General features: G+C 39.4%; 1 protein-coding gene across 1 annotated transcript in view; it reads right to left on the reverse strand.

Moving 5' to 3' along the window:
* The window catches only part of LOC100351945 (cytochrome P450 2C5-like), a 51,780-nt gene that overhangs the window by 17,022 nt on the left and 8,360 nt on the right, over positions 1–26,398 (reverse strand). The window contains exon 5 of the mRNA XM_070057142.1: positions 12,435–12,597. Within this exon, the coding sequence (XP_069913243.1) occupies positions 12,435–12,597 (163 nt within the window). The remainder of the gene's footprint in view (positions 1–12,434; positions 12,598–26,398) is intronic.

A 26,398-nucleotide genomic window follows, 5' to 3' on the forward strand; every position in this document is an offset into this window, starting at 1 on the left:
TAACTATATAGTGCTGGTGCTATGGTGTAATGGGTAAAGCCGCCGCCTGCAGTTCTTGCATCTCATATGGGTAACAGTTCAAGTCCCTGCTGCTCTACTTCCAACCCAGCTCCCTGCTAATGTGCCTGGGAGAGTAGTGGAAGGTGGCCCAAGTGCTTGGGCTCCTGCCCTCTAGTGGGAGACCTGGTAGAAGCTCCAGGCTCCCTGCTTTGGATTGGTGCAAATATCTGGATATTGCAGCCATATGGTGAGTGAACCAGTGGATGGAAGATCTCTCCCTATGTCTCTCCCTTTCTCTGTCTGTATCTCTGCCTTTCAAATAAATAAATAAATATTTTAATTAAATAAATTAAAAAGAATAACTCTACAGGTAATGCTAAAATTAATATTTTTATAATTTTAATTTAAGTGTTTTGTTTCTGTTATTTTAAAAAAAAATTATTATAGCAGAATTATAAGTCTGTGTTCCTGGAGGTAAAAATAGAAGATACAGGGTCTAATAGCAAAAACATTATGCCAAGTAGGAAAACCCAGTCACAGAAGGAGAAATGTGTGTTTCCAGTTATAGGTAACTAGAATAGCTAATTTTTCATTCAGTCCCCCAAAATATAGAAGAAATTAAAAAAATTAAAAACAGTGTTGTAGATTCATGGGATACCATCAAATGACACAACATATAAGTCATAGGAGTTCCTAAAGGTATGGGAAGAAGGAATGGATTAGAAGTTCTCTTTAGTGAAATAATTACAGAAAACATCCCCAATTTGGAAAAGAAACATCCAAGTACAGGAAGCACACAGAAATACTTAGTCAGGACCAGAAAAGATCTTTACCATGACCCGTTGTAGTCAAACTATCAACAGTACACCATAATGAAAAGACCCTAAAATTTGCATGAGAGAAATGCCGGATTACTTTCAGCAGACCTCCAGTTAGACTCATAGATGAATTCTCAACAGGCTCTCAAGAGAAAGAGAGACATAGTTCATCTCTAAGAGAAAAAAGCCATCAGCCCAGAATATTGTACCTGGCAAAGCTCTCATTTATGAATGAAGGTTAAATAAAGACCTTGACTAACAGAAATTGAAAGAATTCATCAACAGTCACCAGCCTTACAAAAGACGGTTAAGGATCGCTATACAGAGAAACACAAAAAATAACCATTGCCATGAAATAATGTGAAAGCTGATAATGTCTCAGCAATGTACAAATAAAATCCCAGTAAACACTAGGAATATTAGTGGAAAAATTGCAGGGCCAAGTTGTTACTTATCAATAGTAACCTTGAATATAAACAGCATATATTCTCCCATTGAAAAATATAGACTTGCTGAATGGATTAAAAAACAAGATCCATCTATCTGCTGCCTGCAAGAAACACATCTCAGTAACAAAACATGCAGATTGAAAGCAAAAGGGTGGAAAATATATACCATGTTAATGGAAAGCAAAAAGGGGCAGGTTTACACACACTAATATCAGAAAAATAAGCTTTAACACAAAACCTGTTAAAAGAGACAGAGAGGGGCACCATATAATGATGAAGGGATCAAGTCAACAGGATAATATAATGAATGCTTATGCACCCAGCTATAGGCCACCTAGCTATTTAAAGTGAATGTTAATTTTTCTAAAGGGAGACATAGACTCAAATACAATAGTAATAGGTGACTTCAACAACTCCCTTTCATCATTGGACAGATCATGCAACAGAAAATCAAAAAAGAAACAACAGAGCTATTGACACTATGGACCAAATGGACCTTATGCATATCTACTGAACTTTTCATCCCACAGTTGCAGAATGCACATTCTTCTCATCAGTGCAAGCTACTTTCTCTAGGATAGACCAGATGGTATGCATAAAGCAAGTATCAGCAAATTAAAAAAAAAAATTGAAATCCTGCCATGCATCATCTCTGATCTCAATGAAATGAAGCTGGAAATCAAGAACTCAAGAATCTCCAGAACATATGCAAACACATGGAGACTGAACAATGTGCTCCTTAATGGGCAGTGAGTCATAGAAGAAATCAAGAGAAAACAAAAATTTATGGAACTGAATGAACAAAATACAATATCAAAACCTATGTGATACAGTAAATTAGTGTTATTAGGGAAGTTTATAGCAATTGGTACCTACATCAAGAAATTGGAAAAGCATGGAATACATGAACTATCAATGCATCTCTAGAAAAACAACAATAAAGCAAACCCCAAATTAGTCAGAGGGAAGAACAAATTAATATTAGAGAAGAAATAAATAAATTGAATACAAAATGAAATGAAAAGTATCAGAGAATTGAATAACTGTTTTTTTTAAATAAACACAATCAATAGGCAATCTGCCCAACTAACCAAAACAGAGAAAGAGAGAGAGAGAGAGAGAGAGAGAGAGAGAGAAATGAGAGAGAGAGAGAGAGAGAGAGAGAGAGAAAGAGAGAGGAGACTCAATTCAAACAAATAAGAAATGAGAAAAGAAATAAAAAGAATTGTCAATTATTACTACAAAGAGCTGTATGGCAACATATCAGGAAACCTAGAAGAAAAGGATAAATTCATTGAGACATAAAATCTACCAAAATTGAGTCATGAAGGTATAAAAAACCTAAATGGAGCAGTGACCAAGACAGAGATTAAATTAGTAATAAAGACCCTCCCAACAAAGAAAAGCCCAGGACTGGATGGATACACTGCTAAATTCTACCAGACATTTAAAGAGAAACTAATTCCAATTCTTCTCAAGCTATTGAAAACAATTGAAAGGGAGGGAATCCTCCAAACTCCTAGTATGAAGCCAGCATCAGCCTAATTTTTAAAGCAGGAAAAGAAACAATACAGAAAGAGAATTATTGACAATATCCCTGATGAACATAGATGCAAAATCCACAACAACATATTAGCTAACTGAATCCAACAACACATCAGAAAGATCATTCATCTGGACCAAGTGGGACATATCCCTGGTGTGCAGAGATGGTTCAACATTCACAAATCAATCAATGTGATACCTCATATTAACAGCTAAGTAAAAAAAAGTATGATTTTTTCAATAGATGTAGACAAAGCATTTGATAAAATATGGCATCATGTCGTGATGAAAACATTAAGCAAATTAGTTGTAGAAGAAATATTCTTCAACAAAATCAAGGCAATTTATGACAAATGACAAATCCACAGTCAGATTCTTATTGAATGGTAAAAAAATGGAAGCATCCCCACTAAGATCTGAAATGAGACAAGGATGCCCACTCTCATCGTTGCTATTCAGTATAGTCCTGGAAGTATTAGCCTGAACCATTAGGCATGAAACAGAAATCAAGGGGTACAAGTTGGAAATGAGGAAGTCAAACTATCCCTGATTGAAGATTATATGATTCTTTAATCCATGTTGAGTGAATTTTTGTGTAAGGTGAAAGGTAGGGGTCTTGCTTCATGATTCTGCACGTGGAAATCCAATTTTCCCAGCACCATTTCTTGAATCGACTGTCCTTACTCCAGAGATTGGTTTTGGATCCTTGATCAAATATGAGTTGGCTGTAGATGTTTGGATTGATTTCTGGTGTTTCTATTCTGTGTCATTGGTCTATCCATCTGTTTCTGTACCAGTACCATGCTGTTTTGATAACAACTGCCCTGTAGTATGTCCGGAAATCTGGTATTGTGATGCCTCCAGCTTTGTTTTTGTTGTACAAGATTTTTTCACTATTCGAGGTCTCCTGTGTCTCCATATGAATTTCAGCATCATTTTTTCCAGATCTGAGAAGAAGGTCTTCGGTATCTTGATTGGTATTGAATTGAATGTATAAATTGCTTTTGGGAGAATGGACATTTTGATGATATTGATTCTTCCAATCCATGAGCATGGAAGATTTTTCCATTTCTTGGTATCCTCTTCTATTTCTTTCTTCAAGGTTTTGTAATTTTCATCGTAGAGATCCTTAACATCCTTGGTTAAGTTTATTCCAAGGTATTTGATTGTTTTTGTAGCTATTGTGAATGGGATTGATCTTAGAAGTTCTTCCTCAGCTACGGCATTGCCTGTGTATACAAAGGCTGTTGATTTTTGTACTTAAATCTATGATGCGACATAATCAAATTATTAAAGAACATTGGAGAAACCCTGCAAGATATAGGTACTGGCAAAGACTTCTTGGAAAATACCCCAGAAGCACAGGCAGTCAAAGCCAAAATTAACATTTGGGATTGTATCAAATGGAGAAGTTTCTCTACTTCAAAAGAAACAGTCAGGAGAGTGAAGAGGCAACCAACAGAATGGGAAAAAAATATTTGCAAACTATGCAACAGATAAAGGGTTGATAACCAGAATCTACAATGAGATCAAGAAACTCCACAACATCAAAACAAACAACCCACTTAAGAGATGGGCCAAGGACCTCAATAGACATCTTTCAAAAGAAGAAATCCAAATGGCCAACAGACACATGAAAAAATGTTCAAGATCACTAGCAATCAGGGAAATGCAAATCAAAACCACAATGAGGTTTCACCTCACCCCAGTTAGAATGGCTCACATTCAGAAATCTACCAACAATAGATGCTGGAGAGGATGTGGGGAAAAAGGAACACTAACCCACTGGTGGGAATGCAAACTGGTTAAGCCACTATGGAAGTCAGTCTGGAGATTCCTCAGAGAGCTGAATATAACCCTACCGTTCGACCCAGCCATCTCACTCCTTGGAATTTACCCAAAGGTAATGAAATTGGCAAACAAAAAAGCAGTCTGCACATTAATGTTTATTGCAGCTCAATTCACAATAGCTAAGACCTGGAACCAACCCAAATGCCCATCAACAGTAGACTGGTTAAAGAAATTATGGGACATGTACTTTATAGAATACTATACAGCAATGAAAAACAATGAAACCCAGTAATTTGCAACAAGATGGAGGAATTTGGAAAACATCATGCTGAGTGAATTAAGCCAGTCCCAAAGGGACAAATATCATATGTTCTCCCTGATCAGCGACAACTAACTGAGCACCAAAGGGGAAACCTGTTGAAGTGAAATGGACACTATGAGAAACAGTGACTTGATCAGCTCTAGTCCTGATTGTTGATGTACAATGTAATACTTTATCCATGTTAGTATTTTTTTGTTCTAGTACTATTGGTTGAACTCTGTAATTAACACACAATTATTCTTAGGTGTTTAAATTTTAACTGAAAATGATCCCTGTTAGGAATTTGGAAAACATTATGCTGAGTGAAATAAGCCAGTCCCAATGGGACAAATATCATACGTTTTCCCTGATCAGTGACAACTAACCGAGCACCAAAAAGGAAACCTCTTAAAGTGAAATGAACACTATCAGAAATGGTGACTTGATCAGCCATTGCCCTGACTGTTGATGAACAACTTAATATGTTATCCCTTTTAGTATTTTTTATGTTTGTTCTACTTAATACTTTTGGTTGAATACTGTAATCAATACACAGTTATTCTCAAGTGTTGAACTTAACTGAAAAGTGATCGCTGTTAAATATAAGAATGGGAATAAGAGAGGGAAGAGATGTGCAATTTGGGACATGCTCAAGCTGACTTACCCCAAACGGTAGAGTTAGATACATACTCTGGATTCCAATTCAATCCCATCAAGGTGGCATGTACCAATGCCATCTCACTAGTCCCAGTGATCAATTTCTGTTCACATTTGATCATAATGATAGGACTAAGAGCCAAAGGGATCACATAAACAAGACTAGTGTCTGCAAATATTAACTGATATAATTAAAAAGGGGGAGAACGATCCAACATGGGAAGCAAGATACACAGCAGACTCATAGAATGGCAGATGTCCTAAACAGCACTCTGGCCTCAGAATCAGCCCTTCAGACACTGGCAAAAAAAAAATGACCTAAATGAAAGATCTACACATGTGAGATCCCAGTGGAAAGAACAGGTCATCAAAGAAGGAGGTACCTTTCTCTGAAGGGAGGAGAGAACTTCCATTCTGACTACGACCTTGTTTAAATATGATCAGAGTCGGTGAACTCAAAAGGCTTCCATAGCCTTGGCAACTCATGGCAAGAGCCTAGGGTGATTACTGATGCCATTAACAAGAGTGTCATTTTGTTAAGTCAACAACAGGAGTCACTGTGCACTTCCTCCTCATGTAGGATCTCTGTCATTAATGTGTTGTACAGTGTGATTTAATGCTATAACTAGTAGTCAAACAGTATTTTACACTTTATGTTCTGTGTGGGTCCAAACTGATGAAATCTTTACTTAATGTATGCTAAATTGATCTTCTGTATATAAAGAGAATTGAAAATGAATCTTGATGTGAATGGAAGGGGAGAGGGAGCGGGAAAGTGGAGGGTTGCGGGTGGGATAAATGGTATCGGGGGGAATCCATTGTACTCCATATACTGTACTTTGGAAATTTATATTCATTAAATAAAAGTTAAAAAAAGATTATATGATTCTATATATACTGGATCAAAAAGATTTCACTAAGATATTGTTGGGATTCATAAAAAATTTTGATAAAGTGACAGGGTAGCAAATTAACACAAAAATCAGTATCCTTTTTATACAGAAACAATGCCATGGCTGTGAAAGAACTTCCAAAATCTATCCCATTCACAATAACTCTAAGAAAATTAAGAGCTTGGATTAAATGTAACCAAGGATACCAAAGATCTCTACAATGAAAATTACAAAACATTAAAGAGAAACAGAAGAAGGCATGATGCAATGGAAAAATCTTCCATGTTCATGGATTGGAAGAGCCAATATCATCAAAATGTCCATACTACCAAAAACAATTTATAGATTCAATGTGATCCCAAGCAAAATACCCAGGACATTCTTCTCAGATGTAGAAAAGATGATTTTAAAATTCCTATGGAAATACAAGAGACCCCTAGTAGCTAAAGCAACCTCATACAACAAAAACAAAGAAGAAGGCATCACAATACCAGATTCAAGTCATATTACATAACAATTTTATTCAAAACAGCCTGGCACTGGACTTGCAGACCAACAGAACTGAATACAAACTCCAGAAAGAAGTCCATGCTTCTACAACTAGCAAACCTATGACAACAGGAGCTAAAATCAATCCCTGGAGAAAGGACAGTCTCTTCAACAGATGGTGCTGAGAAAACTGGATCTCCATATACAAAAGTAAGAAACAAGATCCCTACCTTATACTTTATACCAAACTCCACTCAAAATGATCATGGACAGAAATTTATGACCCCATAGCATCAAAGTACTAAAGAACATTGGGGAAGCCCTACAGGACAATGGCATAAGCAAAGATTTTTTGTAAAACACCCCAGAAGCACAGGCAATCAAATCCAAAATAGACAAATGGAATTACATCAAGCTGAAAAGCTTCTGAACTGCAAAGGAAACACTCAGTAAAATGGAAAGGCAACTGACAGCACGGGAGAAAATATTTACAAGCTACCTAACTGACAGGCTTGATATCCCAGTAGCTATAAAGAGCTCAACAAATTCCACAACAGCAAAACAAACAACCTGGCTAAGAAATGGGCAAAGGAATTGAACAGGCATTTTTCAAGAGAGGAAATTCGTATGGCCAACAGACCCTTGAGCAAATGCTCAGGATCACTAGCCATCAGGGAAATGCAAATCAAAACCACAGTGAGTTTTCATTTCACCCCAGTTAGAATGGCTCTCATAAAGAAATCAACAAACAATAAATACTCATGAGGGTGTGGGGGAAAAGGCATCCTAATCCACTGTAGATGAGAATGCAAACTGGTACAGCCACTTTGGAAGACAGTATGGAGGTAACTCAGAAATTTGAATACTTACCTTCCATAAGACCCAGTCATTCCACTCCTGGTAATATACCAAAGAAAAAGAAATTAGCATATGAAAGAGTTATATGTACTCCCATGCTTATTGTAACACAATTCACAATAGTGAAATAAATGGAATAAACACAGATGTCCATCAACTGAAGACTGGATAAAGAAATTATGGTATATATACACTATGGAACATTACAGAGCAGTTAAAAAAACAGAATTCCTGTATTTTTAATAAAATGGATACAGCTAGAAACCATTCTCAGTGAAATAAGCCAGTCCTAAAAAGATAAATAGTAAATGTTCTCTCTGATCTGTGGCAACTAATAGCATGCCTAAACATAATCATACATGTGAAATTGACACATTGAGAAGCAATGGTTTTCAACAGTTCTTGTCTTGATTGTTGAGAAACATTTTTTCCTTCACACTATTGGTGAACTCTACTTAGTGCAGGGTTAATCTTATGAGTATAAAATTAACTGAAAATAGATGTTTGAAAAAATAAGAATGGGAATACTAGTGGGAGAAAAAGAAGTTGGGAGTGCAAGTGGAAGGCAGGGTAGGTTGGGAAAAATCACTAGGTTCGTATTCTTGCATATATGAAATGCCTTAAAATTTTGAAAAATGCAATATTATTCATGATAAAAAATGACTAAGAAAATACAAATAAAGTGGGCGGTACCGTGGCTCACTTGGTTAATCCTCACCGTGATGCCAGCATCACATATGGGCACTGGGTTCTAGTCCTGGTTGCTCCTCTTCCACTCCAGCTCTCTGCTGTGGCCATGAAGGCAGCAGAGGATTGCCCAAGTGCTCGGGTGCCTGCACCAGAGTGGGAGACCAGGAAGAAGCACATGGCTCCTAGCTTTGGATTGGCATGGCTCCGGCTGTGGCCATTTGAGGGGTAAACCAATGGAAGGAAGACCCTTCTCTCTGTCTCTCTTTCTCACTGTCTAACTCTATCTGTCAAATAAAATTGAAAAAAAGAAAACACAAATAGAATAGAAAACTTTCCTTATATTGATATGGCCTATATTAAATGTTAGAACGCTAAATTTTATTAAATTCTTAAAGCCAAAAAGTTTATTCTCTGAAATAATGGAAAAATAAATACAAAGAATATGTACTTTCAGTACTGCTATTCAACATATCTCTGGAAGTTCTAGCCAGAGATATTAGACATGAAAGAGAAATAAATGCTTTCAAATAAAAAAGTAAGATTATTTCCTGTTGCAGATCACACACACACACACACACACACACACATATATACATATATATGCACACATATATTTTATTCATGAAACTCCCAAATGACAAAGAAAGGAATGATGGAGTAGATAGGGGCAGAATTAATGAAAGCAATTTGAAGTTTATTGATATCAAATCAAAGTAGACTATTGTAGATTTTGGATGTTAACAGTATTCCCATGGTAATCAGAAAGAAAATAAATTACCATATAACCCAGAAATTCCACATTGAGGAGTATGCAAGAAAAGTGAAAGTGTGTCCATAAAGAAACTTAAATGTAAATGTTCATAGCAGCATTATTTCTAATAACCAAAAGGATAAAATAATACAAACATCCATCAATAGATGAATGATCAACAAACTGTGGTATGTGAACATACAAAATGGAATATTACTCAGCTACAAAAAAAGAATGAAGCACTGATACAAACCACATCTTAGATGGGCATTTAAACAATGTGCAAAATTAAAGGGGCAAGAAACAGAAGGGCACATACATTGAGCCTTTTTACATTAAGGACTCATAATATGCAAATCCACAGAGACAGAGGGAGGATTACAGCTCACTACCTGACAGGGTATGGAATAGGGAGTGATCATTTAAAGGGTAGGATAGGTTACTGTAGAGTGATGTAAAGGTTGTGAAAGTAGAGAGAGCTGGTGTTTGCACAGAATTGGGAATACATTAAATAACACTAGTGGAAACTTGCAAAAGGCTCATTTTATGTTACATGAATTTCCCTTCAATTTTTATATGAAATAACAAAAAAGACTATGGATTTAATGCAACTGCTCCAAATATTCACTGGCATCTTTGTGGAGATGTACAAGCTTATCCTAAAATTGATATCAGCATTCAAGGGATTAAGATAGCCACATTGGTTTTGAGGAACAACCACTTTAAAGGTCTCACACTCCTCTACTTGAAAACTACAGTAATTAAATTATGGGACATGTACTCTATAGAATACAATACAGCAGTCAAAAACAATGAAACCCGGTCATTTGCAACAAAATGGAGGAATCTGGAAAACCTGGAGGAACAAAATGGAGGAATCTGGAAAACATGATGCTGAGTGAATTAAGCCAGTCCCAAAGGGACAAATATCATATGTTCTCCCTGATCGGTGACAACTAACCAAACACCAAAAAGGAAACCTGTTGAAGTGAAAGGGACACTATAAGAAACAGTGACTTGATCAGCCCTTGTCCTGACTGTTGATGTACAATGTAATTTAGTATTTTTTTTGTTCTAGTTAATGCTATTGATTGAACTCTGTAATCAACACATATTTATTCTTAGGTGTTTAAATTTTAACTGAAAAGTGATACCTGTTAAATATGAGAATGGGAATAAGAGAGGGAGGAGATGTACAGTTTGGGACATGCTCAATCGGACTTGCCCCAAGTGGTGGAGTTAGAAATGTGCCAGCAAATTCCAATACAATCCCATCAAGATTGCATGTACCAACGACATCTCACTAGTCCAAGTGATCAATTTCAATTCACAATTGATCACACTGATAGGTCTAAGAGTCAAAGGGATCACACATACAAGACTAGTGTCAGTGAATACTAACTGATAGAACAAAAAAGGGAGAGAACGATCCAACATGGGAAGGGGATACACAGCAGACTCATAGAATGGCAGATGTCCTAGATAGCACTCTGGCCTCAGAATCAGCCTTTAATGCATTTAGATCTGGCTGAAGAGCCCATGATAGTATTTTAGGCATGGAAAGCCAAGACACTCTGACAAAAACAAACAAACAAACAAACAAAAGAACAAAAAAAAAAAACCCACCTAAATGAAAGGTCTCTGTAAGTGAGATCCCAATAGAAAGAAGGGGCCATCATGATGGAGGTAACTTTCTCTGAATGGAGGAGAGAACTTCCACTTTGGCTGTGACCTTGTCTAAATAGGATAAAAGTCGGTGAACTCAAGAGGCTTCCATAGCCTTGGAAACTCATGACTAGAGACTAGGGAGATTTCTGGACCCATAACCAACTGTGTCAAACTGTTAAGTCAACAAGAGGAGTCACTGTGTACTTTCACCTTATGTGGGATCTCTGTCCTTAAGGTGTTGTCCAATGTGAATTAATGCTATAACTAGTACTCAAACAGTATTTTACACTTTACATTCTGTGTGGTTCAAACTGATGAAATCTTTACTTAATATATACTAAATAGATCTTCTGTATATAAAGAGAATTGAAAATGAATCTTGATGTGAATGGAATGGGAGAGGGAGCGGGAGATGAGAGGGGTGCGGGTGAGAGGGAGGTTATGGGGGGGGGAAAGCCATTGTTATCCATAAATTGTACTTTCGAAAATTATATTACTAAATAAAAGTTAAAAAAAGAAAACTACAGTAATTAAAACTTCAAGTACTGCTGGCATAATGACAGAACCATAGGTCAATGTAGTAGAACTGTTAGCCCACAAACAAACTTAGATTTAGGTTCAACTGACCTTTGGCCAGGGTGCCAAGGTAATGCAATAAGGAACATATAGCCTTGTACACAAACAATGCAGTGACAACATGATCCACACCTGCAGGTTGCATCCTAGACAACAACCTCTCTCTCCACGTCTGTACCACTTACTGTGTTACAGTGAGCTAAGTCTTTGTCTTCCTTCCACCTACTCTTTCCCACTGCACACTGAACACCTCCACTCACACCACTTACTCCATCTGAAATCTCTCTCTTGACCTGCACTGCAAATTTCTAAAGACCTCCTTCAATGTGCAGGATATGGGCAAATCCCTCCCAGGCTAAGCTATGTGCCCTCTCCCTTACACTTGTTCAGTGATGATGTCACTTCACATTACACCATGATAGTCAGTGATTTTTAGATGCAGAACCATGCTGTACACAGAGCACAGATCTGCACAACCTCCCACTTTTGTGCTCCAAACCTCCCCACATGGGAGCCGGCAACCAGGCCTCAGGATAAAGGCTCCACCCACCCTGCCAGGTTTCCCAGGGCTGCAGTGTGAGGTCAGCGATGTGGGGTAAGAGTCACCCACCGTTGGTTTTTCTCAGCTCCTCCACCAGGCAGCAGGCCTCCTCTTGAAATTGGTCCTCAATGCTCCTCTTCCCCATCCCGAAATTATGCAGGGTGATGAGAGAGAAGCGTCCCATCTCCTTCCATGTGTTTGCATTGCTGAAAGTGATTCCTGCCAGACTGAGAAACAGAAACTAGGAGGGAGATTCCAGCAAGTAGGAAGAAGCTGACATGAGGCAGCCACACAAATGGCCAAGTTCTGTCTGGGGAGCTTTTCAAGTCTCTGCTTTCTAACTACTCCATCTCATTACCACTGTTTAACACAGACACACACACTCACACACACACACACACACTTACCGAGTCCCTTATTAACTTTTTCAGCCATAGGGAAGCTGCCTCTTCCAGCAAACTCTTCTCTATGTTCAACCAGGGCCTCCTTCACTGCCTCATATCCATGCAGCACCACAGTGGGCCTCATGCCCAGATACACAGTGAACACGGGGCCATAGTGTTCTGAGAACTGAGGAGAGAAAGAAATATCACCAAAGAAAGCACATGTCAGCCACATAATGTGTATGATTCAGATGAAAATTAGCATTGTCTATGTTATCTCTATATTTTGCTATGGATTTAAATAGTTTAGTTAATTTAAAATAGCAAATCATAACTGTATTTATTATTTTTAACATGGAGAAAAGTAGACTCTGACAGGATACAACTTTCCAGGGTCATAAATACCATAGGTACCAAAAATGAGATTCAAATTGGTATCTTTTGATGTTTTCTGTGGTGCATTATCACCTAATCCCAGCTATCTAAGAACAACTTCAGTAGAACACATAAACAAACAAAACACTCAAAACATTAGTTACTCTGAATGTGTACCCCACTGACCCTCTTTACAAAAAGCAAAGCAAAGCAAAGCAAGGTGTCACATTGAGAAGGAGCCCTTTTTCACTCCAGGACAAAAAGGCCATAGATCCTCAAGAGACATCAGTGCAGAATGAAACTTGCTCAATATAACTGAAGGAATAGCCAATCTCAGAGAATTCTTGGGTAGCATTTGAGAAACCATGGCTTTTCTACCTCCCACATGCCTGCAAGACATGGCAGTCTCTGTGGCCATCATAAGAAATAAAGAAATTAAGTAATGATTAGCAAGAAAAGGAGATTATAAACATAACAAGGGTGTGCTTCAGTACTGAATGGGAGGCAGGGACTTATTTTTTAAAAGATTTTATGTATTTATTTATTTGAGAGGTAAAGTTACAGACAGAGAGAAAGGTCTTCTATCTGCTGAGTCACTCCCCAAATGGTCACAATGGCTGGAGCTGAGTCGATCTGAAGCCAGGAGCCAACAGCTTCCTCCAGGTCTCCTATGTGAGTACAGAGGCCCAACCACTTGGGCCATCTTCTACTGCTTTCCTAGGTCATATCAGAGAGCTGTATCAGAAGAGGAGCAGCCGGGACTTGAACTGGCACCCAAATGGAATGCTGGTGCCACAGGCAGAGTCTAAGCTACTAAGGCACAGTGCTAGCCCAAAGCAGGGACTTAATCAAAGTGACCCACAACACAGAACACAAATCTGCAATGCCAGAGAAGACTTAGTGATCATGAGGATCTAAGATGACAGGAATTACATACATTAATATATGACTCATGATAATGCCTCTACAAAGGAATTTTCTGTATACATATCATCATATTTATTACAAATACATTAGTCCAACTATTTCATGTATTTTATTAAGGGGATTGTTTTCAAGATGTCAGTTACAAAATGATTATCACTCATATTTACAGAGAGGTTGATAACTTACAGTATCTTACAGTATCTTAGCACATCCTCCATACATCTTTTAATTCTCTCAATTACCTTTCCCAAGATAAAATTGCTCCAAGTATAGACACACAAATTGCAAGGTCACAGAACTGATTCTGCAACCCAAACTTCCTGACCCTGGCACATTTCCTTCCAATGAAAACATTTGCTTCCCTTGAAGCAACATTTACTGAATGTGTACTGTGATTCAGTATTTTGATATTTACCCCATCAAACATTCTCAAAGTGGACACTGAATTAATAATTACAGCATCAGAGGGTCAGAGAAGTTTGATTCTGTAACCTTTGGAATTTTAATGAGCCCATATCTTGGTAAACTCTTTCTCTCAAACAAAGAGGAACAATTTGACCCCTGATCACCTAGCTCTAGATGAAGAAAGAATAGCACAAGCTTATGTTGGACAAGACAAGTTCAATTGCTGACTCTGAAGAAATGATTTTTTAAAGATTTATTTTATATATTTGAATGACCAAGGTTCAGAGAGAGGCAAAGGCAGAGAGATAGATCCATCTGCTGGTTCACTCTCCAAATGGCTGCAATGATTGTCACTGGGCCGATCTGAAGCCAGGAGCCAGCTGCTTCTTCTGGGTCTCCCACATGGGTGCAGGGGCTCAAGGACTTGGGAGTCCTCCACTGCTTTCCCAGGCCATTTGCAGAGAGCTGGATCAGAAGAGGAGCTGCTGAGACTCAAACCAGCACCCATATGAGATATGTTTACAGGCTGAGGCTTTAACCCACTGGGCCACAGCGCTGGCTCCAGAAATGATTTTTTTAAGATTTATTTATTTGAAAATCAGAGTTACAGAGAAAGAACTTCCACATGCTGGTTCACTGCCCTAGATAACCACAGATGTCAGGGCTGAGCCAGGTTGAAGCAAGGAGCAGGGAGTTTCTTCCAGGTCTCGCATATGGGTAGTAGGGGCCCCAGCTCTTGGATCATCTTCTGCTGTTTTCCCCAGACCATTAGCAGGAAGCTGGATCAACAGTGGAGCACCTGAGACATGAACTGGTGCCCATGTGGGTCACTACCCAATGCCACCCACACCTTTCAGCCACTTGTGGTACTGACTGAGGTATAAAGCTACCCAACCAGGACCACATAACTCTGTGATACATGTAGATACAGAGGCTCTGTCTGCAGCCCTCTCCTGGTTTCAGGGGCCTTTAAAGTATGCTCAATGTTGGGTATTACAAACCTGGGTATTACCTCAGAGATTCCTGTAGCTCCTTGTTGTAATCCAAAGGCTTTGGAAGAGGTCATAGCGGCAGCCTACACAGCTGCAGACACTGGGTGGGTCATAGCTAAACCCCACAGTAAGCAAGTCTTGTACAATCTTGGGGATATAAACCAGGGCCTTGAGAGGCTGGTCATGTTGCATAGCAAAGAGATTTTTTTTTCAGGTTACAAGTTTCAATTTGATCCCAGAGCAAGTGGAGACTTTGTCCACAAGAACTTGCCTAGGAACAATTTTTTTTTTTTTATTGACAGGCAGAGTGGACAGTGAGAGAGAGAGAGAGAGAGAGAGAGAAAGGTCTTCCTTTTGCCGTTGGTTCACCCTCCAATGGCCGCTACTGCCGGCGCGCTGTGGGTGGCGCACCACGCTGATCCGATGGTAGCAGCCAGGTGCTTCTCCTGGTCTCCCATGGGGTGCAGGGCCCAAGTACTTGGGCTATCCTCCACTGCACTCCCGGGCCAGAGCAGAGAGCTGGCCTGGAAGAGGGGCAACCAGGACAGAATCTGGTGCCCCAACTGGGACTAGAACACGGTGTGACGGTGCCGCAAAGCGGAGGATTAGCCTAGTGAGCTGCGGCACCGACTAGGAACAAAATTCTTAAGATCTGTCCAGCTTTGGGCTTTTACATCCCAGCACTGAGCCCCATGACCATGATCTATGGTTTTTGCTATTTTTTATAGGCTAAAGGAGAGTCATGAAACAGGCCTTGGCCACTCAGACTGGCCTCAAATAGTTCCACTCTTAGTCACCAGTTCCCATTAAGACCCGATGATGTCTGCCATCCCCAACTGAGACCAGGAGTCACACACACCAAAATGAGTTGAACATACCAGAGTGCAGGTATCAGCCTAATGCTGAACACATGTAGTCTCAATCTGAGCACTGGCCCATGGGTAGAGGCCTTTGTTTTTATCAGGTGATGGATCTCAGGAAGGCATACCAGTGATCATACCTTGTGAGTTACAAGGCCTGATCCAAACCTCCCTCTCCTGAGTTCTCCATACAGCTACAGTTTCACTTTTGGCCCAGTGGTTCAGGGGGGAGAGGCAGAAGGCTTCTTACTGTAGAAGATCCAAATACTCAGATGTGTGGGCCTTACATAGGGCTCATAGTCTCAGTCCAGCTGCATTGTTTTCACAGTGGGCCTGGAATTTGTATTCAATTTGCTCTTTTCCCAAACAAGAGAAGCCTCTCTCCAAGCCATGATCCTTGGAGCTAGAAGAGGGATGACAAGTAACTCTTTCCTTCTTGCATTTCAATACTTTTCTTATTACACCCAGAAGAGGCATTTTGGTAATTTGGTATGTGAATAATTGTTCAAACTGATGTCTCTGTGGTAAGGTGGTTTCCAGAGCATCTTACTAAACTACAATCTCAATTTCCACCAGATTCCTCTTTAGATAATCTCTTAGTTTAAAGTGGATTCCTTTATATGAGACTTCACAATTTTTTCCTGGTGTATTAAAAATTCTCACCTTTTCTCTGACTTTTCATACTTTGACTCTTACATCACCCAACTAGAACTTTGTGTTAAATCTGTTTCTGGGTCACTGAATCTCTGGTGAGTCTATTTCCAAATACCTACCCTAAGGCTTACAAATATTTATTTTGCTTTGTATAGTCAGTTGTTGAAGCCCTCAACTCTATTTTTATTTCATTCATTGAATTATTCAAATCCAATAATTGAATATTTTACATTCTATATCTCCTTGCTGAATTTCTCAATCATGCCACATGTTATATGCTTAATTCCATTGAATTGGCTATCTGTATCCTCTTGCATCAAATTGTCAATATTTCCTCTTGATGGAGTGATACTTCTTTCTTTAACCTCTCATTTCAACTGGGAAACAAACCATCTACAGTAGGCATTTTATGCCTCCTATAACGTTCAGATTCCTTTGATCCCCAGAACTTAAAAAATGTGCACCACCAAGCTAGAGAATGGAAAAATTTAGCTTAAGTGAGTTGAGGTCTTTTCGCCCAAGCTTGCTTTGTGCAAAACTCTCCCTGAGAGATCACAAGCCACAGAAAAATTTCCCTGCCTTCTTAGAATGTTTGAGAGAGACTTTAAAGAAATATGGTCCATTAGATCCCGACTCTGTAGATGCATAGGTGATTTTATTTTTTAAAGATTCATTATTTATTTATTTGAAAGAGTTATACACACATAGAGGGAGAGAGAGAGAGATAGAGAGAGAGAGAGAGAGAGAGACCTTCTTTTTTTTTTAACTTTTATTTAATGAATATAAATTTCCAAAGTACAGAATATGGATTACAATGGCTCCCCCCCATAATGTCCCTCCAACCCGCAACCCTAACCTTATCCACTCCCTCTCCCCTTCCATTCACATCAAGATTCATTTTCGATTCTCTTTATATACAGAAGATCAGTTTAGCATACATTAAGTAAAGATTTCAACAGTTTGCTCCCACACAGAAACATAAAGTGAAAAATAATGTTTGAGTACTAGTTATAGCATTAAATCTCAATGTACAGCACACTAAGGACAAAGATCCTACATGAGGAGTAAGTGCACAGTGACTCCTGTTGTTGACTTAACAAATCGACACTCTTGTTTATGGCCTCAGTAATCACCCTAGGCTCTTGTCATAAGTTGCCAAGGCTATGGAAGCCCCCTGAGTTCACTGACTCTGATCATATTTAGACAAGTCCATGGTCAAAGTGGAAGTTCTCTCCTCCCTTCAGAGAAAGGTACCTCCTTCTTTGATGACCCATTCTTTCCACTGGGATCTCACTCGCGGAGATCTTTCATTTAGGTTTTTTTTTCCCCCAGAGTGTCTTGGCTTTCCATGCCTGAAATACTCTCATGGGCATTTCAGCTGGAACCACACGCCTTAAGGGCTGATTCTGAGGCCAGAGTGCTGTTAGAACATTTGCCATTCTATGGGTCCGCTGTGTATCTCACTTCCCATGTTGGATCATTCTCTCCCTTTTTGATTCTATCAGCTAGTATTTGCAGACACTATTCTTGTTTATGTGATCCCTTTGGTTCTTAGTCCTAACATTATGATCAATTGTGAACAGAAATTGATCACTGGGACTAGTGAGATGGCATTGGTACATGCCACCTCGATGGGATTGAATTCGAATCCCCTGGTATGTTTCTAACTCTACTGTTTGAGGTAAGTCAGCTTGAGCATGTCCCAAATTGCACATCTCTTCCCTCTCTTATTCCCACTCTTATATTTAACATGGTGGGTTCACTCCCAAATTGGCCACCATGGCTGCAGCTGTGCCAATCTGAAGCCAGGAGCCAGGAGATTCTTCTGGGTCTCCCACAAAGATCCAGGGGAACTAGGACTTGGGCCATCTTCCACTGCTTTCCCAGGCTGTAGCAGAGAGCTAGATCATAAGTAAAGCAGAAAGTTCTTGAACCAGCATCCACATGGGATACCAGCACTGCAGGCGGCAGCTTTACCTGCTACACCACAGTGCCGGCCCTCCAAATTTTATTTTACTTTAGTTGAAAAAAATTATTTTTGCTTTTTCTATTTGATTTTTTATCAATAGGAAGAGGATATTAACACGAAAAAAGTAACATAAGATGTAAAACTTAATGTTCATCTTCACTTTAGCTGATCCTTTCAGTATTTCCCTACAGGTTTCAACAATTCCTAGAATAGTTTTTCTTTCAAGCAATGCCTCCAATAACTCTAGGTGACACCCAGACAAGATACCTTTCTGCTTTCTTCCCTTTCATCCCTCTCTCTACTTGTAATGAAGAGCTGTGTGGCCTCTTGGGATTCTATCATCTTTCATTTCTTTCTCCCTTCCTGAATAAAAGAAGAGAACCCAGAAATATGTCCCTGCAAGTAGTAATGTTTTTATTTAGAAGATGCAGAGGGGAGATGTTGGCATCCCATAAACAAGTCATAGACAAATCAAGGTCAGTCTTGGCTTGTGGAATTCCTGGGATGAAGAAAGTCACATACTCCCATGTTGAAGGAGAGTGATCAAACAAGAACACTCTGCTAAAATTAACTATGTGTGTCAGTGTGGTAGAAAGTCTGATAAGTTGCTTGCATGTGTTGTTAACTTCTGAGTTGCCATGAGCTACACCTAGTTATGCATAAGTGTCTTGGAGATGCTGGAATAAACAAGCCTTGATCAGCCTTGTTGTCTTGGCTCTATTCTCTGTGCCCTTGTCCCTCTTTCCATTCCCGCTCCCTCCTTCAGGTTCTGTTTGACTGGTGTGCCAGGCCTGCACAAGTAGCGCCCAAACAGGGACCTGAATATGAGGGACAGAAGTGAGGAACCCTGCCATAAAGGCTGCAGGGACAACAGAATAATGAGAGGAAGATGGTTTGCCTGTGGATAGGTGTGAAAGGGGCAATTGTGGGACAAGAACAAGCTAAGCAGGTCATGAGAAAGGCTATACAGACTCCATTACAGACAGAGGGAATAGGGTTAAAAAAAGCAAGCCATAGAACCGTTCACTGATGCTATAGGAATAGTCAGTCCTTGGTTTGCAGAAGAAGGAGTCATGGATGAGCAACATTGGGATTTGCTTGGAAAAGATTTAAATGTGCATTTACAGAAACAAAGCAAGCTGTGATAAAGGCTATAAAAACAAGGTAAGCAAGCAGTAAAGGCTGTAACAACGTTATTGCAGATGTAGAGAATAGGGTTAAAGAAACAAACTGTAGAGCAATTTATCAGTGCTGTTGAGAAAATTAGTCCTTGGTTTGCTGAAGAGGGTGTTGCGGATAAGAAACACTGGGACTTAAAAAATATAGATCAGTGTACACTGGATACCCCCTCCCTGCATTTTAATATTTCACTTGAAGGAAATGTTATCTGCTGTAAAGTAAATCTTACTATGTGAAATGAGAAACTGTGGTGACAAAGTGTCCAAACTGCAGTAAAACAATGTAATTCTTCCATCACTGAATTCAGTATTACCCATTCTGTTTTTGTATTATGTACTAACTCTGCCTCTATTATTGCTAGGAATGCTTGGACAGATTATGCTTGGTTTGCTTTACAAAAAAATGTAAATCAAAATATGCCGCGAATAGTTAAGATTCCACAAACCTGCAAAAATGTAACAATTACAGGTAATAAGAGGCTAATTCCCCCTCAGATATGTTTCAATTTATCCTTAAAACACATTGAATATGATTGTGTTTGATTGCTGGATGTATGCTTGTATGAAAAATTTGTATTGTATTCTTATGGTGTGTTAATTACACCTACACTTCAATGCAACCATAGGGCCAAATGTAAGGACAGATTTTTGGGATGGAGAGGCTTGTATCTAGGTTCAGCTCTGATAAACAAGTAACTTGTCTGCTGGATGACCTTCTGCTCCATGGGAGCCTGGCGAGTTCCTGGGGCGGGGATAAAGGAATGTTTCTTATAAACAGGTGAGCATTCTTCGTGTCTCTGCTCTCTGGCCAAGATCTGGGATGGGACAGGGACACAGTGCTTGCCTAAAATCTTGGCAATGAGCCACCCTTGTATTTGAGGCCTTTAAGAGGGAACTGAAGTAACCCTCTGCTACTGCTGTTTCATCCTGGGGAACTCAGTCAAGCTGAACATTAAACATGCCCGTGATGATTACTAATAATGTTTGATTCTCAGTATGGAGCTTTTTCCAGTGCTGTGTGAAGATTGCCTAGTGATGCCCACAGTACTGTAAATTCTGCAAAACATAAGTACAATGCAGGCATGGATCAATTGGCTTCTGTGACTGACATGTTCTATGACAGTCCCTTTGATGAAGGATTAACAAAATGGATTCACTTAAAAACAGGACATTCAGGACCTGCCACTCTACATGGTATGTCATTACAAAAATCAACAAGGAGGGTTATGCCCCCAAAATGAAGGTGCTCTAAATGTGGGCAGCAGGGGCATGTACAAAAATTGTCCAAAAGACAAAAATCAAAAGAAGGCTCCTCCTGGGATTTGCCCCTGGTGCTAAAGGGGAAGGCATTGGGCCAACGAATGCCACTCCAAAACTGATAAAGAAGATAATTCATTAAAAACAGAGTTTGGGAAACTGTCAGCGGGGCCAGCCTCAGGCCCTCCCTACAGGGATCAGTGGATTGCTACCTAAGGGATTTTTTGGCTTTTGTTAGAAAGAAGTAGCACTACTATGACTGGATTGCAAGTTTTCCCTGGGGTTATAGATGAAAATTTCATGGGAGAAATTAAAATGATGGCCCAAGCTAATGGTACTATTGTCACACTTTCTCCTGGACAGCACATTGCTCAGCTGGTCCTTCTTCCTCTTGCCTTATTTGGAGCCACATTGGGGTATTCCTGTGGGGAAGGAGGTTTTGGGTCTTCAGATGCTTATTGGGTCCATCCTATAACAAAGGACAAGCCAAAATTTCAATTAAAATTGAATGAAAAATTGTTTGTGGGGTTACTACATACGGGAGATGATTTTTCTGTCATTTCTGCAAAAAATTGGCCTAAAGGATGGAAAAAAGAATTAACTATGACTCAGTTATGAGGTATTGGTCAGAGTCAGAGTCAGAGATTAGAACAAAGTTCCAAATTGTTGCAATAGGAAGATGAAGCAGGCAATACAGGCACATTCCAACCATATATTTTAGAAGGACTGCCCATGAATCTCTGGGGGCAAGATGTTTTAACACAAATGGGGGCTTTAATGTGTAGTCCAAATGAAGTTGTTACCACTAATATGCTTCAACAGGGTCACTTGCCAGGTAAGTGTTTAGGTAGACAACAACAAGGCATTACATCTCCTGTTACTTTAACTGTTAATCCTGATTGAAATGTTTTAGGATTCCCATGATGACCACTGATCAACCTGTGCCCCATGAGGAAAAAATAAAATGGAAATCAGATGATCCCATGTGGGTGGATCAATGGCCTTTACTGCAGGAAAAGACAAATGCTGCAGATATTGGTGGAGGAACAATTAACAGCAGGACATATAGTTCCTTCTAATTCTTGGAATGGTCCTATTTTTGTTATCAAAAAGAAATCTGGGAGATGGCGGTTGCTTCAGGACCTTAGGGTGGTTAATGTTACTATGGAAATTATGGGGGCCTTGCAACCAGGTTTACCGTTGCCTACTACAATTCCAAAGGACTCTTATATTGTAATAATAGATTTAAAAGATTGTATTTATACAATACCTTTACATCCAGAAGATTGTCCCCAATCAACTATGACAAAGGTAAACAAAAATATATACATTTGTCTATTGATACCTGTTCTAAATTTAATTTTGCTTCCTTACATACAGGTGAAACTACAATACATGTTATTGCCCATTGCTTGCAAGCTTTTGCTTCCCTAGGAACTCCAAAGCAGATTAAGATGGTTAATGGACCTGCTTGTATGTCTGCCTCTTTTAAAACTTTTTGCGCAACCTTTTTTATATTTCATGTTACTGGCATTCCCTATGATTCTCAGGGTCAAGGCATTGTTTCATAATACTTTAAAGCAATATTTAAATAAAATAAAAAGGGGGAGTTTGGGGTTTCTGCCCATTCTCCTAACAAATGGCTCTCACATGCTTTATTCATTTAAAATTTTCTCACATTGGAAAGATGGTCGTTCTGCAGCTGATTGACACTTGCATCCACAAACACCTGGGAAAAGAGCAATGGTGAAATGGGGATCCTGTCACCAATCAATGGAAAGGACCTGATCCAGTACTGGTATGGGACGTGGGCTCTTAAAGGATGGTTTTTTTTTATGCAGCTAATATACTTTTACATCGTTAGCCCCTGATGATTTCCGCAACTGCTCGCTGGGCCCTGTGGCCCCGATGCTGACATCTGTATTTCCAAAGACACGACAGTGACGCTCATTACCTGAGAACTGTTATGATAATGTCATCTTAATTGGAGATGACATTGCCTTTACCATGGATATATCGCTAGTAGGAGTTCCTGGATTGGCATATGGAAATAATCATGGACTACGAAGGCTTGCATGTTTGGTGACCATGACAATTAATCTTACTGCTTCTGCGCTATCCAACATAGCTGAAGAATTGGATCAAGTTCACTCAGAAGTACTTTTAAACTGTGCAGCTATTGATTACTTGCTGTTAAAAGATCATAAAAGCTGTGAATCTGTACCTGGGGGATGTTGTTTTAATATTACTAACAATGTGCCGTATATAGAGTCTGTTATTGATAAGCTTAAAAATGAAATGCAACACATGTTCATTAACAACCCCCTATCATTTGGAGGGTTCCAATGGATTCATTGGTTATTAATGTTGGCTGGACTGCTACTGCTTTTCCTACTTTGTCTGGGATGTTTTCTGTGTGCTCTGCAACTTGTGTTAACTTCACTACAGTCTATTTGGACTGAGATTCATCATGTAAAACTTTGTACCAAGCCTCCTTTCTAATCAAAATAATTGATATTTGGCTGTATATTTCACCTTTCACCTAATATCAAGCTGGAATGGTATGCAATGATGGGTAAGACGCTCAGCAACCTGTACCAACCTAAGACAGGGATCTAGGCCAAGCTGCTAGAGTTACCGATGATGGGTAAGGACAGAGATGACTGAGGGCAACCTAAGACAGAGGCCATTGTCAATTAAATAAAAAAGGAGAGATTAGGCAGCCCATGAACAAGTCATAGACAAGTCAAGGTCAATCTTGGCTTGTGGAATTCCTGGGAAGAAAAAAGTCACATACTCCCATGTTGAAGGAGAATAATCAAACAAGAACACTCTGCTAAAATTTACTATGTTGTGTCAGTGTTGTGGAAAGCCCGATAAGATGCCTGCATGTGTTGTTAACTTCTGAGTTGCCTTGAGCTACACCTAGTTATGTATAAGTATCTTGGAGATGCTGGAATAAACAAGTCTTGATCAGCCTTGTTGTCTTGGCTCTATTCTCTGTGCCCTTGTCCCTCTTTTCATTCCCACTCCCTCCTTCAGGTTCTGTTTGACTGGTGTGCCAGGCCTGCACAGGAAGAATGCTTCTATTCTTACTATGTTTTCTGTTTTAGATTAACATATGGTAAATTGCCATTGATACTGTTAGTTCATGTGGGAATCAGTCTAAATGTTGCAAAATATAGGGATAGCAGATATTCTTACAAAATGACCCTATGAAACTACCTTTTTTTTTTTATTTTTTTATTTATTTTTTTTATTTTTTTTTTAACTTTTATTTAATGAATATACGTTTCCAAAGTACGAATAATGGATTACTATGGCTTCCCCCCCATACCGTCCCTCCCACCCACAACCCTCCCCTTTCCCACTCCCACTCCCCTTCCATTCACATCAAGATTCATTTTCGATTATCTTAATATACAGAAGATCAGCTTAGTATACATTAAGTAAGGATTTCAACAGTTTGCTCCCACACAGAAACATAAAGTGAAAAATAATAGATGATTTTTTTTAATGATGATGAAATCAGATCAGACCTATTGTCATGTTTAATCCCAGTGAGAGTCAAGTTGGGAGTTGATAGTTTCTTTTTTTTTTTTTTTTTTTTTTTTTTTTTTTTTTTACAGAGGATCAGTTTAGTATGCATTAAGTAAAGATTTCAACAGTTTGCACCCCCATAGAAACACAAAGTGCAATATATTATTTGAGTACTCGTTATAGCATTAAATCTCAATGCACAGCAATGAAACTACCTTAATGGAGATTTAAGGGTTCCTCTTGCAAGGCCTGCACACTGTCAGCATGGATAGGGCAACGGCGCTCTTTGGCAAGCAGCACTGGAGACAAATTTCAGTGAATGCATCTACTTTCTTAATGAGCATGCACACTTTCTCAAGGGAAGGCAGAAGGGGTGTAACCAATTCAGGGCAGCACTAATTCTATAAGATAGAGGCAATATTGGTACCGATATGCTCCTCCAATCATCTTGAAAGTCACATAGGCTACAGTAGCTTTCTTGATGGGCTTGGGACACAGCTGGGAGCAGTTTACCTGAGTGGCAGGAATGGAGGGAAATGTGCTTGGGGCTCCCGCCACCTGCCAGCAGCCAGGCTGTGGGGTCCCTCCCAGGAGGCATGGCACGACCATGTCCTCTCTACCTCCTGCATGGTCAGGGCAGGCAGTCTCAGGGGATCACCCACAGAAGTTAGGTTTTCACTAGATCTTAAGGGAATAGTAAGATGTGAGAAAAGTTAAAGAAGATGTCTCAAATGCAGTAAGGTGATGGACAATGCCTTTGAAATGATGGCACAGTAGAAGCCAGTCTGCTCCTTTTCAAACAGGAATGAAGCAGAGCTGGAACGAAGGTGGCACAGAAACAAATCCATTGACAACTGCAGTGATGTCCAGGTCCTTTGGCTCAACCAGACATTGCAGTTTAAAGTTCTGCAAAATGGAGGTCAGGAACAAAAACAGCTCCATGCGGGCCAGGCCCTCTCCCACACATATCCGTTTTCCTGAAAATAACAAAAAGAGAGGGTAATCACTTCCAGTGTGTAACTGTGAATGTAACAAATACAGTATTTTTAACTGTACAAAGAAAATTTACAGTGGTGGAGGATCTATGTAGTTCCAGCTGATACCAAATAGCTATCAAGTTCTTGGGGAAGGCATTGTGGCACTGCATGTTAACCCACCACCTGAGATGCTCGCATCACATATGAAATTTCGTATAGTCTTGGCTGCTCCACAACCAATCCAGTTCCCAATAATATACCTATAAAAGCAGCACAAAATGATTCAAGTGTTTGGTCTTCTGCCACACACGGGAGCCTCAGATGCAGTATCTGTCCCATGGTTTTTGCCTGACCCAGGCTTTCCTGGCTTTTGTGACCATTGGTGAGGGGAACTCTTAAAGGGAAATCTCTACCTTTCTCTCTACCTATCTCTATGTCTCTTTCATGCTACCAAAAACAACAAGTGTTTCAACAATTGCCTACAATTAAATGCAGAAATACGAGAAACATGAACAAGGAAGAAAAAATAACTCCCCCAAAGAAACACAACACTTCAATATCCGAATGTGAAGATTAAGAAATTGATTAAATTCCTGAAAAGAAATTCAAAAGCAGAATGGATCATAAGATTACTCAAAAACAATGAGAAGCAAATTCATGAGATAAAGAAATCCATACAAGGCATGGATGAAAAATTTTCCTGGGAATAAAGTGATTGAGGAAAAATCAAGCTGAAACATCAGAAATCAGGAATTCAACATGTCAAATAAAAAAACACACTGGAAAACTTTAGAAAAAGATTTGGTGAGGTAGAAGGAAGAATTTCTGAGACTAGAAGACAAATTTTTGGAAAT

This window comes from Oryctolagus cuniculus, chromosome 15 (genome assembly GCF_964237555.1).
Source record: "Oryctolagus cuniculus chromosome 15, mOryCun1.1, whole genome shotgun sequence".
Lineage (NCBI taxonomy): Eukaryota > Metazoa > Chordata > Mammalia > Lagomorpha > Leporidae > Oryctolagus > Oryctolagus cuniculus.